This window comes from Saccostrea echinata, unplaced genomic scaffold (assembly GCF_033153115.1).
Source record: "Saccostrea echinata isolate AGI-Se365-2 ecotype Australia unplaced genomic scaffold, CSIRO_AGI_Sech_v1 ptg000007l, whole genome shotgun sequence".
NCBI lineage: Eukaryota > Metazoa > Mollusca > Bivalvia > Ostreida > Ostreidae > Saccostrea > Saccostrea echinata.
This window is the reverse complement of record NW_026889756.1, coordinates 7001684-7014906: the sequence shown is the minus strand read 5'-3', so window position 1 is coordinate 7014906 and position 13223 is coordinate 7001684. Positions and strand designations below refer to the sequence as shown.

At 38.6% G+C, this 13223-nt stretch overlaps 1 protein-coding gene across 1 annotated transcript in view; it reads right to left on the bottom strand.

Annotated features, from left to right (window-relative positions):
* Window positions 1-13223, bottom strand: part of LOC133180699 (serine/arginine repetitive matrix protein 1-like) — a 33065-nt gene that overhangs the window by 1515 nt on the left and 18327 nt on the right. The window contains exons 10-14 of the mRNA XM_061315166.1: window positions 12657-12726; window positions 9117-9246; window positions 7897-7978; window positions 7272-7385; window positions 144-1758 (exon numbers count right to left, since the gene is read on the bottom strand). Of these exons, the coding sequence (XP_061171150.1) occupies window positions 144-1758; window positions 7272-7385; window positions 7897-7978; window positions 9117-9246; window positions 12657-12726 (2011 nt within the window). The remainder of the gene's footprint in view (window positions 1-143; window positions 1759-7271; window positions 7386-7896; window positions 7979-9116; window positions 9247-12656; window positions 12727-13223) is intronic.

The window sequence follows — 13223 nt, the reverse complement described above, 5'->3', positions numbered from 1 at the left end:
ACAAGAACATTTACTTCATTGATGTCAGTCAACGAAATCAAAATATAATGCATATACCATAAAAAATGTAGGGACATTATGAATAAAATCAAAACTGTATACAAAGTGCTACATCTAACAAAGCAATACTAAGCCTCCAATACCTCGGATTCACTCTCAGAAGCCTCCTTTTTCTCCGTTTTTCCCCTGTTTTGGATCTCTTCCATGTTTTCCTCCTTCCTGTCCTCTCGAGGCTTCACCATGACAACCCTCTTGTACCCCTCCTCCTCCTCGTCCATGTAGGGGGTTCCCCTTTTGTCCCCCGGCACATCATCTTCCTCCCATCGTCCACCCATCACACGGCGCTCGTACATACTCTGCTCTTCTTTACCACGACCTCTGAAATCTGAACTCTCACCCCTGACCTCAGCACTGAAATCACGGGATCTCTTGGATTGAGGGTAATTCTGTGATCCACTAAATCCTCGGTTTCGTTTGCCCCGTGGGGAATATGTCCTCTCTGGAGCTGGTGGTGACCTGGATCCTCGGACCTCTGGGGAATGCGACTTTTTACGTCGTACTTGTGGTGATCTGGACCGCCTGGCTGGGGGTGATAGAGATTCCCTGTCCCTGAGTCGAGGGGAAGGAGATGGACGTCTGGATCTCTTCCATCGGTTTTCTTCTGAGGGGGATCTCCTTGTTGAACGAGAGACTGGTGACCTTTCACGCCTTGATGTTTCTCTCTGTGTGGGTCGCTCAACAGGCGAGCGCCCACGTCCCATTGGTGGAGATGACCTCCTACGAGATGACCCGTCCCTTTCCCTGGGGGGTGGGGATGACCTCCTGCGTTCCTTAGGGGGTGGGGATGATCTCCTGCGTGATGACCCATCCCGTTCTTTGGGGGGTGGGGACAGCCTTCTTTCAGGTACACTGGAGTCGGAACTCTCACTATCGCTGTCCTCTGATTCATCTCTAGGAGGAAGTTGTTTCCTTGGTTCAGGTGATGGCCGAGTTCCTCTCCTTGAGCTTCCCAGAGACCTTTCCCCTTCTCTTTCTCTACCACGTATTCCGGGATCTTCGCGTCGTACATGAGATTTTAACTGAGTACCTTCCCTCTGTTGTTTTCTTGGAGGGGGTGAAGGAGTTCCTGATTCTGAGTCTGAATCTTCACTTTCTTCTGGTTCTTTCTTGGCAATGACTCGCTCTTTTCTGCTGACTGGAGACTGTTTACGTTTTCTGGCCGGTTCTGGTTTCCGCCTGTCCACCTGTTTTCTCTCTGAGGACTGCTCCTTCACTCCTCTCCGTTTTGGAGACGAGGCTTCACTAGATTCAGACTCAGACTCTGAAGAGGAACTTTCACTCTCCTTTCTCTCCTTGGCAGGCGACCTTCTCCTAACCTCTGGTGACCTCTCACGACCCTTCTTGACCTCAGGTGACCTCTCACGGCCCTTACGCTGTCTGACATCAGATTTACTTGACACAGGCCCCCTTCTCTGTTGTGAATCTTCCCTGGCACTTCGCCAACCTTCAGGTGACCTTGAATCCCTTCTTAATGACCCGCCAGGCTCCCTTCGTCTGGGAGGTGACCCTAATGATTCCCTTCGTCTGGGAGGTGATCCCTCTGAGTCCATACGTCGTCTGTAGGGAGGGGAATCATGGGAATCTAATCTACGTCTTGGGGACAAATTTCTGGGAGGAGACCTCTGACGTCTAGATGGGGATCCCCAGCGCTGCGGAGGGGAGTATCCCCGAGAGTAACCATCTCTCCTGACTGGACTTCTGAAATTACAAAAGAGTGGAGTAAACAATGGAATCAGAGACAGTCAACTGTTCATCCTGATTGGCAAAATTGAAATAAATTATACAGTAAGACATGCTTATAGTGAACAAGCTTATAAAGAATTACAAACAGTGAACTGTTCATCCTGATTGGCAAAATCGAAATAAATTATACAGTAAGACATGCTTATAGTGAACAAGCTTATAAAGAATTGCCATTTCAGCGAAGTGAATTTCATTCTTCATGACTTTAAAATATATTGCAAACTTAAGGGATATAACGAATTACATTTAAAACGAAGCCAAATTGTCCGCCCCTGGCACTTCGTTATAAGCCTTTTTTACTGTAGATTAATTCTGAGTAGTTTTATGCTTCCTGTTTTGAAATTAGGAGACTGAATCACATTAGACACCAGACAAAGTTCTGCAAGCCCTTACAATGTACTTAAGATATTAATGTGGACCTGATTCAGAGTTGAACCTATTTTTACTTAATTAAAAGCACCTAAATACAGAAAAGAACCTCCCATTCTTGTGAATATGAATGGGAAATATGGCTAAGTGACAGGTATCCAAAGCTGAATCTCGAAGGTGTTATATATTCCTAGCTTTGGCAGATTTTGTTGTGTAATGGGTTTTTGCCCTCTACTGTAAAGTAAGATCAGACAGTTTGTGGTATTATTTCAAAGGATTCAGCTCCCTTATTTATTGACCAATTTCTCTGAAAATTGGATTGGTTGCTTCTCAAATGTGTGTTCACAATACTGTATCTCAGATTTTTGATATCTAGCTTAGTTTTGGAATTATTGAGGGAAATGTTAAATTACGCTAATAAATTGGTAACATTGTAACATTGAAGGGCAAATGGCTGTAACTTTTGAATTAGAAGATTTATCAAAAATCTGAGATACGGTTTTTAAGTTCAATCTTTAATCTACCCTTAGGCAAAATGACCACTTTAAATACAAAAAAGTTGATTAAAAAAATATCTATGCACTAAAATTTCCATAAAAATTTAAAAATTTTTTAAATAAGTTATTAATTAAAGTTTAAATTAGGATAAATAAATAGTAAATTTAACAAGCTTTCAAATGATATATACTTTTATTATGTTATCTTTGATAATGAAAGAATTACATGCAAATTAAATTCTGGCATTTGGAAACCTTTGGTGAATCCTTAATTCTAGGGTAAGTCAGGGTAATTTCGACATCCAACCATTTAATTTCGACCACAGGAACACAACACCACACAAAGATCTACGGAAGTGTTGCGACAAGTAAATTATTCGGAATTATAGAAAACTATTCCTCAAATTGTATGTCCTAGTATAATTATTCATCGCAAATATGGCTTGATCAGAGATAAAAAAAATATTTTTCATTTATGTCTCCAGTTTGACGTTCGAAGTCCCCGTCTTCAGTGCGCTTGATTTGATCAAGGAAATGCAAGAGAGACAATTCGTACAACCTTTTTCAAAGTTTAATCTTGTTCAACAGTCTACAGCACGAATTAAATTAAAATCGTTTTATTTTTTCTTGGAATATCTTTAAGTTGCAGAATTTTACAAATTTATCTTGGATTTCTCTCAAAATGCACAAGAAACGTCCATTTGATTTTGGTCGAAATTACCCCTACTGATTTTAAGGACGCGGGGTAAATTTGACCACTTATTCTGAAATATGTGTAAGTTGTCTTCAACAGCTGTTTAATGCAATGCAGAAATAGATCTTCCAAAAAAAAATAATTATACTGTATATGTACAATTTTATCTACACATAACCTTTTATGTTAAAAAAAATGTCAGATTATTAAATTAACATATGCATGCTTAGCTATATATATTGTTCGGGCCGTTCACCAGGGTGCATCACCGATCGAGGTGCAAGAGAACACGTAGTCGGCACTGGCTTTGAATTTACACATGACGAGAGGAATCCAAAAGATTCCAAACCCGTCAGATTAACAAAAGAGAGGGTGCAGGCAATATTAAATATAATAAAAAAAAAAAATAAAAAAAAATCAGGTTTTTGTATTTTTTTCATCATCATGAATGCGTAAACTTTGACGAATAAGACTGAGGCTATCGAAAACCAACGAACCAGTCGTATTAAGATCGTTTCACACAGTCCAGGTAGAAAAAAAATCCAAATAGTACCCAAAATATCAGAACAACACACCAAAAGAGCCGCAACAATCTTGAAACAACAAAAAAAACCCACTATGATGTTACTCGAAATACTGAAATGAAATGATTTGTTTGGGTTTGGGATTTTTTTTTTTGGTTTGGGGGGGGGGGGGGGACAGAGGACTTTGCTTCTGTTAATCTTTATTTAATTGACTTGATCGAATTTCTCAGTATATATCTCTTTTAAGAATTAATAAAACACGTAAAATACGCCGTATATTAACAACGCATTCCAAATGAATGTATATATGGTAAAAATTAGTGAAGAAAAATATATGCAATTCTAATGCTATGCTCAAACCTTATACATATATATATATACAATCTGAATGACTGTTGTGAAAAGACGACATTAAATAAATCCCTTTTGGGTTGGACAATTTAAAAATCATAACAAAGAAATTATTTGTGGGATCTGAGAATTTTTTTTATCTATTTGCATAACTATATATCACAATTTTAAATTATAGAGTTGGCGAATTAAAAGCAGAATTTAGAATAAAGAATAAGAATTAAGACGTCTGTAAGACAGCATTGAAAAGCTTATGTTACCCAGCCCATTTCTTTACTGTATGGATACTAGTACTTATCCATTTTAATCTGTTTACTGAGAGAGATAGAGATGGATACACATATTTTCTAAATAAGGCAGTATAGTTTCTCGGACCATAAATTTTGAATAAAATGCGACAGGTAAAGTTTACTTGCATTGCAAGAGTTATCTTTCTTTTTGATGTTTGTTGTGGTCGAAATTACCCCGAGGCTGGTCGAAATTAACCCGTGCAACATGCTTACTAATTTTTTAGACCAGTTTGATATTTTTTATGCATTTCTAACTTGTAAAGCAGAAAAATATGAGGAAAAATCATTCTTTTGTACTTTGAACTTATTTTAAACTAGAACATTTGAAAACAGTCACAGTCGTGTTTTGTGGATTGAAAGCCATAAATCAGCAAAAGTGGTCGAAATTACCCCACTCTACCCTATAGTGAACATGAATCAATACACTTGACTATGTGGAACATGAAATTACTTCAAAATAAAGTAAAAACTGTCTTATAGGATTAATGCCCCACATAGAAAGGGCGTATCTCAAAATAGCCTTCCACACTAGGCAAACACAGAAAGGGCATCTCAAAAGAGCCCTCCAACACTAGACAAACACAGAAAGGGCATATCTCAAAATAGCCTTCCCACAGTAGGCAAACACAGAAAGAGCACATCTCAAAATAGCCCTCCCACACTAGACAAACACAGAAAGGACATATCACAAAATAACCTTCCCACACTAGGCAAACACAGATAGGGCATATCTCAAAAAAGCCCTCCATAGCAAACACAGAAAGGGCAAATCTCAAAATAGCCCTCCCACACTAGGCAAACACTGAAAGGGCACATCTCAAAATAGCCCTCCCACACTTGGCAAACACAGAAAGGACATATCTCAAAATAGCGCTCCAACACTTGGCAAACACAGAAAGGGCAGATCTCAAAAAAGCCTTCCCACACTAGGCAAACACAGAAAGGGTATATATCACAAAATAGCCTTCCCACACTAGGCAAACACAGAAAGGGCATATCTCAAAATAGCCTTCCCACACAAGGCAAACATAGAAAGGGCATATCTCAAAAAAGCCCTCCCACACTAGGCAAACACAGATAGGGCAGATCTCAAAATATCCCTCCCACACTAGGCAAACACAGATAGGGCAGATCTCAAAATATCCCTCCATATGCAAACACAGAAAGGGCATATCTCAAAATAGCCCTCCCACACTAAGCAAACACAGATAGGGCAGATCTCAAAAAAGCCCTCCATAGCAAACACAGAAAGGGCACATCTTAAAATAGCCCTCCCACACTAGCCAAACACAGAAAGGACAGATCTCGAAATAGCCCTCCCACACTAGGCAAACACAGAAAGATCATATCTCAAAATAGCCCTCTCACACTAGACAAACACAGAAGGGGCATCTCTCAAAATAGCCTTCCCACAGTAGGCAAACACAGAAAGAGCACATCTCAAAATAGGCTTCACCACAAGGAGGATCAATACCCTACACTAGGCAAACACAGATAGGGAATATCTCAAAATAGCCTTCAATATAATCAAACACAGAAAGGACATATCTCAAAATAGCCTTCCCACACTAGGCAAACACAGAAAGGGCATCTCTCAAAATAGCCTTCCCACACTAGACAAACACAGAAAGGGCATATCTCAAAAATTTGGAGGATCAATACCCTACACTAGGCGAACACAGATAGGGCATATCTCAAAATAGCCTTCCCACACTGGGTGAACACAGAAAGGGCATATCTCAAAAAAGCCTTCCCACACTAGGCAAACACAGATAGGGCATATCTCAAAATAGCCTTCCCACACTGGCCTCTCACAGAAAGGGCATATCTCAAAATAGCCCTCCCACACTAGGCAAACACAGATAGGGCAGGATCTCAAAAAAGCCTTCCCACACTAGGCAAACACAGAAAGGGTATATCACAAAATAGCCTTCCCACACTAGACAAACACAGAAAGAGCGTATCTCAAAATAGCCTTCCCACACTTGGCAAACACAGAAAGGGCATATCTCAAAATAGCCCTCCCACACTAGGCAAACACAGATAGGGCAGATCTCAAAAAAGCCTTCCCACACTAGGCAAACACAGAAAGGGTATATCACAAAATAGCCTTCCCACACTAGACAAACACAGAAAGAGCGTATCTCAAAATAGCCTTCCCACACTAGACAAACACAGAAAGGGCATATCTCAAAATAACTTAGATGATCAATACCCTACACTAGGCAAACACTGAAAGGTCATACCTTGAAACAGCTTAGAGAAGAATTCTGCCATATCTAAAAATAGCTTAGAGAAGAACTCTGTTATTTTCCTAAGAGGACATTTAACCCCTCTGGGGTAACTAAAGGAAGTTTATATCTAAAAATAGCTTTAAGGACTCACTGAAAATTGAAATTGCAAATTCCTATTGTCTTTATCTTGGTAGAATTAAATTGGATAAAGACTTTAACACCTAGGGACATGAGCATCATTTGAGGTTATCTTTTATCTTTTATGGTGACATAAATCACTAATTCCATGGGGCTTTTGGGCAAATTTTGCTGAAGTTTATCTGGTGGTTCTCAAAAAGTTGAAAATGGGGAAACTACAGACAAAATACAGCACATCAAAGACAGACAGATGGACACTAAAAACACTCTATAACCAGAAAATCTCATACCAGTATTAAAGACAGACAGATGAACACCTGACAATCTATAATCAGGAAAGCTCACATCAGTATTTAACAAGGTATTCTTGCCTTCTATTGTCATAATATGGGGATGATCGTCTTCTTGGTCGCCGTGGTGATATATAGCGAGGTGAAGGTCGTCTGTATCGGACCGGACTAAACCTGCTCGGTGGAGGTGAGTATCTGCAATAGGAAGTCACAGTTATAAAAGGATATTTATAGATAGACAAGTCACAGCCACAGAAGGATATTTATAGATAGGCAAGTCACAGTTACACAAGGATATTTATAGGTAGACAAGTCACAGTTATACAAAGGATATTTATAGATAGACAAGTCACAGTTATACAAAGATATTTATAGATAAACAAGTCACAGTTATACAAGATATTTATAGAATAGGAAGTCACAGTTATACAAGGATATTTATAGACAGACATTTCTATGCGGAGATAGAATTAATTATATAGATATACAGACTGAGATACACATGTAGATATGTAATACAGACAGACAGGTCCATACAGATTTAAAAACAATCTATGCTTTAAAGTTAAACTTCTTTTTGGTCCAAACTGAAATTTTCAGGGTCTCCTGTTATTATACAGGGCTTTGTCAGGGTTAGGATATTTTGACATTAAACACAAGTACATATATCTTGTTCTTCTGATTCTACCACCACCCCTACATATACCTTCTGCGTCCCGCCGGGGAATATCTACGATCTCGTCCACGAGGAGAAATTGGACTTCTGCCTCTATCTGTTCTTTTTCTTTCTAGAAAATAGTTAGGAGCACAGATTAGAACAGGACATCATGTAATCATAGACACAGAAGTCAGGGATATCCCGGGACATGTAATTATAGACATTGAAATCTGGGATATCCCAGAACATGTAATTTTAGACACATAAGTCAGGGATATCCCTGGGCATGTCATTATAGACACAGAAGTCAGGGATAACCCTGGACATGTAATTATAGACACAGATGTCAGGGATATCCTGGACATGTAATTATAGACACAGAAGTCAGGGATATCCCTGGACATGTAATTATAGACACAGAAGTCAGGGATATCCCTGGACATGTAATTATAGACACAGAAGTCAGAGATATCCCTGGACATGTAATTATAGACACAGAAGTCAGAGATATCCCTGGACATGTAATTAGACACATGGAAAACAGGGATATCCCTGAACATGTAATTATAGACACATGGAAAACAGGGATATCCCTGAACATGTAATTATAGACACATGGAAAACAGGGATATCCCTGAACATGTAATTATAGACATATGGAAAACAGGGATATCCCTGAACATGTAATTATAAACACATGGAAAACAGGGATATCCCTGAACATGTAATTACAGACACATGGAAAACAGGGATATCCCTGAACATGTAATTATAGAAACATGGAAAACAGGGATATCCCTGAACATGTAATTACACACACGTGGAAAACAGGGATATCCCTGAACATGTAATTACAGACACATGGAAAACAGGGATATCCCTGAACATGTAATTATAGACATATGGAAAACAGGGATATCCCTGAACAAGTAATTACATACACATGGAAAACAGGGATATCCCTGAACAAGTAATTACAGACACATGGAAAACAGGGATATCCCTGAACATGTAATTATAGACACATGGAAAACAGGGATATCCCTGAACATGTAATTACAGACATGTAGAAAACAGGGATATCCCTGAACATGTAATTATAGATACATGGGAAACAAGGATATCCCTGAACATGTTATTATAGACACAGAAGTCAAAGACATCCCTGGACATGTAATTATAGACACAGAAGTCAGGGATATCCCTGGACATGTAATTATAGACACATGGAAAACAGGGATATCCCTGGACACAAAATGATGTATTACCTGGAGATGCCTCGCTATCTGAAGATGAAGAAGACCCGCTGGACTCGACGTCATGTTTCCTGTATTGTCTTCTTTTCTGTACACCTCCCTTATCAGGAGAACTCTCAGATCCACTCCTCTCTTCTCCTTTCTGTTGAATATGAAAAAGAGTTTAGATCAAGTTCAAGGTCCGGAAAAGAATCATAATTATTTCCAAGATTTCCCTCAAAATTTTAAACTAATACAAACATTTATAACACTGTAAATAACATATTTCTTCTGTTTATTCATTAAAAGAATCATTTTAAATATTGATAACATAAAGTTTCCAGTAAAATGTTCAATTTTGTGTCCTTATCGATGTCGGACAACAGTAGCATTTGGATCTCGCCAATCCCCCCTCCACCCCTTCATATTTTATCTGACATTGTTTTTTTTTGGGGGGGGGGGGAGCAGGATTTAATTTTAAAATAATGTGTATTTGCCAAATACACATTTTTACCTTGATTTTCTTTTTCTACACATCTCCACACTCCATACTTTAGATTTTTTTAAAAAGTCTCCTAGTATTTCGATTACAAGGTTAATGAATTATACTGAATAAAACTTAAACTTAGTTGTATTTTGACTACATTGTACATAAATTGAATGGAATGCATATTCTGTGCCATTGCTGGCAGTAATGTATTGTAATTGGCAACTGTATTATTGCCAACTGTATTATTGATAAGATGTACTGTTTAATCAAGAGTTTGTAACTTTACTGAAAATATTTTATCACAGACCATTGGTTAAAAGTAATGGAACCAATGAAAACAAGAGGCCCAAGGGCCAGATCGCTCACCTGAGCACTGTGGCTAGGAAAAAAGGAAAAATCAGTTTAGTATTGAAAAGCATAAATGCATGAGTGGTCACAACCTACCCCTAAAAAGGGAGTGGGGGGGGGGGGGTGGGTCATGATTTGAACAAACTTGAATCTACACTTCTATCTGAGGATGCTTCCGTATAAATATGACAAACCGTGACTTTGCTGTTCTTGAGATTTTTAAAGATTTTTCCTATATACAAATGTATTCCTATGTAAAACTTTGATCATACATTGTTGCCCCACCCTACCCCCGGGGGTCATGATTTGTACAAACTTGAATCTACACCACCTGAGGATGCTTCCACATAAATATGACCAATCATAGCTTTGCTGTTCTTGAGAAGAAGATTTTTGAAGATTTTTCCTATATATTCCTATGTAAAACTTTGATCGTCCATTGTGGCCCCACCCTACCCCCGGGGGTCATAATTTGAACAAACTTGAATCTACACCACCTGAGGATGCTTCCAAATAAATATGACCAATCATAGCTTTGCTGTTCTTGAGAAGAAGATTTTTCCTATGTACACCTATGTTAAACATTGATCGTCCATTTTGGCCCCACCCTACCCCCGGGGGTCATGATTTGAACAAACTTGAATCTACACCACCTGAGGATGCTTCCACATAAATATGACCAATCATAGCTTTGCTGTTCTTGAGAAGAAGATTTTTTAAAGATTTTTCCTATGTACACCTATGTTAAACATTGATCGTCCATTTTGGCCCCACCCTACCCCCGGGGGTCATGATTTGAACAAACTTGAATCTACACCACCTGAGGATGCTTCCACATAAATATGACCAATCATAGCTTTGCTGTTCTTGAGAAGAAGATTTTTGAAGATTTTTCCTATGTACACCTATGTTAAACATTGATCGTCCATTTTGGCCCCACCCTACCCCCGGGGGTCATGATTTGAACAAACTTGAATCTACACCACCTGAGGATGCTTCCACATAAATATGACCAATCATAGCTTTGCTGTTCTTGAGAAGAAGATTTTTGAAGATTTTTCCTATATATTCCAATGTAAAACTTTCATTGTCCAATGTGGCCCCACCCTACCCCCGGGGGTCATGATTTGTACAAACTTGAATCTACACCACCTGAGGATGCTTCCAAATAAATATGACCAATCATAGCTTTGCTGTTCTTGAGAAGAAGATTTTTGAAGATTTTTCCTATATATTCCAATGTAAAACTTTCATTGTCCAATGTGGCCCCACCCTACCCTCAGGGGTCATGATTTGAACAAACTTGAATCTACACCACCTGAGGATGCTTCCAAATAAATATGACCAATCATAGCTTTGCTGTTCTTGAGAAGAAGATTTTTGAAGATTTTTCCTATGTACACCTATGTTAAACATTGATCGTCCATTTTGGCCCCACCCTACCCCCCGGGGTTATGATTTGAACAAACTTGAATCTACACCACCTGAGGATGCTTCCATATAAATATGACCAATCATAGCTTTGCTGTTCTTGAGAAGAAGATTTTTGAAGATTTTTCCTATATATTCCTATGTTAAACTTTGATCGTTCATTGTGGCCCCACCCTACCCCCGGGGGTCATGATTTGTACAAATTTGAATCTAAACCACCTGAGGATGCTTCCAAATAAATATGACCAATCATAGCTTTGCTGTTCTTGAGAAGAAGATTTTTGAAGATTTTTCCTATATATTCCAATGTAAAACTTTGATTGTCCAATGTGGCCCCACCCCACCCTCAGGGGTCATGATTTGTACAAACTTGAATCTACACCACCTGAGGATGCTTCCAAATAAATATGACCAATCATAGCTTTGCTGTTCCTGAGAAGAAGATTTTTGAAGATTTTTCCTATGTACACCTATGTTAAACATTGATCGTCCATTTTGGCCCCACCCTACCCCCGGGGGTTATGATTTGAACAAACTTGAATCTACACCACCTGAGGATGCTTCCAAATAAATATGACCAATCATAGCTTTGCTGTTCTTGAGAAGAAGATTTTTGAAGATTTTTCCTATATATTCCTATGTTAAACTTTGATCGTTCATTGTGGCCCCACCCTACCCCCGGGGGTCATGATTTGTACAAATTTGAATCTACACCACCTGAGGATGCTTCCACATAAATATGACCAATCATAGCTTTGCTGTTCTTGAGAAGAAGATTTTTGAAGATTTTTCCTATATATTCCTATGCAAAACTTTGATTGTCCATTGTGGCCCCACCCTATCCTCGGGGGTCATGATTTGAACAAGCTTGAATCTACACTAACTGACAATAATTCCACATGAGTTTCATCTTTCCTGGCCCACTGGTTCTTGAGAAGAAGATTTTTCAATAATGCTATTAATTTTTTGCTATTTCGTAATTATCTCCCCTTGGAGGAGGGCATGGCCCTTCAATTGAACAAACTTGAAACCCCTTCACCCAAGGATACTTTGTGCCAAGTTTGATTGAAATTGGCCCAGTAGTTTTGGAGAAGAAGATGAAAATGTGAAAAGTTTACGACAACAACGACGCAGACGCCGCAGCCGCCGCCGCCGACAGACAACGGACAAATTTTGATCAGAAAAGCTCACTTGAGCCTTCGGCTCAGGTGAGCTAAAAACTAAGGAAAGACTGCAGACAATGAGAGTGGTTTGTGTATAAATGCATCATTCCTTGCCATACAATATAGATAAAATTCCCTTACCTTGGTTGTTTTTTTGGGATTGGATGGCGACGGAGACCTTGAGCTGCCAGAACTGCTAGAGGATCGGGAACTGTAAGTCAATAAGACATTTCTCAGCAATGTCATACAGTACAACATAAGAAATCTGTTAATTGTACCTTTTTGTGAAGGAACTTTAGTATATAGTCCAGTTGACTAAATCAAAAACTATCAAAGGACTGAACTTAGTGTTCACAATGTAACAGACTTGTGTTGTGTGATGGTGATGAAAAACAACAAGGCTGTTGGTTCGTGTTAAAACAAGACGGGTATCTTTATTACGATGAATCAATGGAAAAATGAAGTAAAGTAAAGAAACCCTGTAATGAAATAACAAATTATAAGTATTCAGCATAAAAACTATAGACTTATTGATCAATATAGCTTTAACAGAATCAAAGGGAGATAATCCAATTATATGAAATATACACAATCAAATCTCCCATTTCTTTAATCAATATATATTTATCATAAAAACTTTACAATAATTATCTTGACAATGTATATGTACATTATTAATTATTGGTACTCATAAAAAACAATATTATT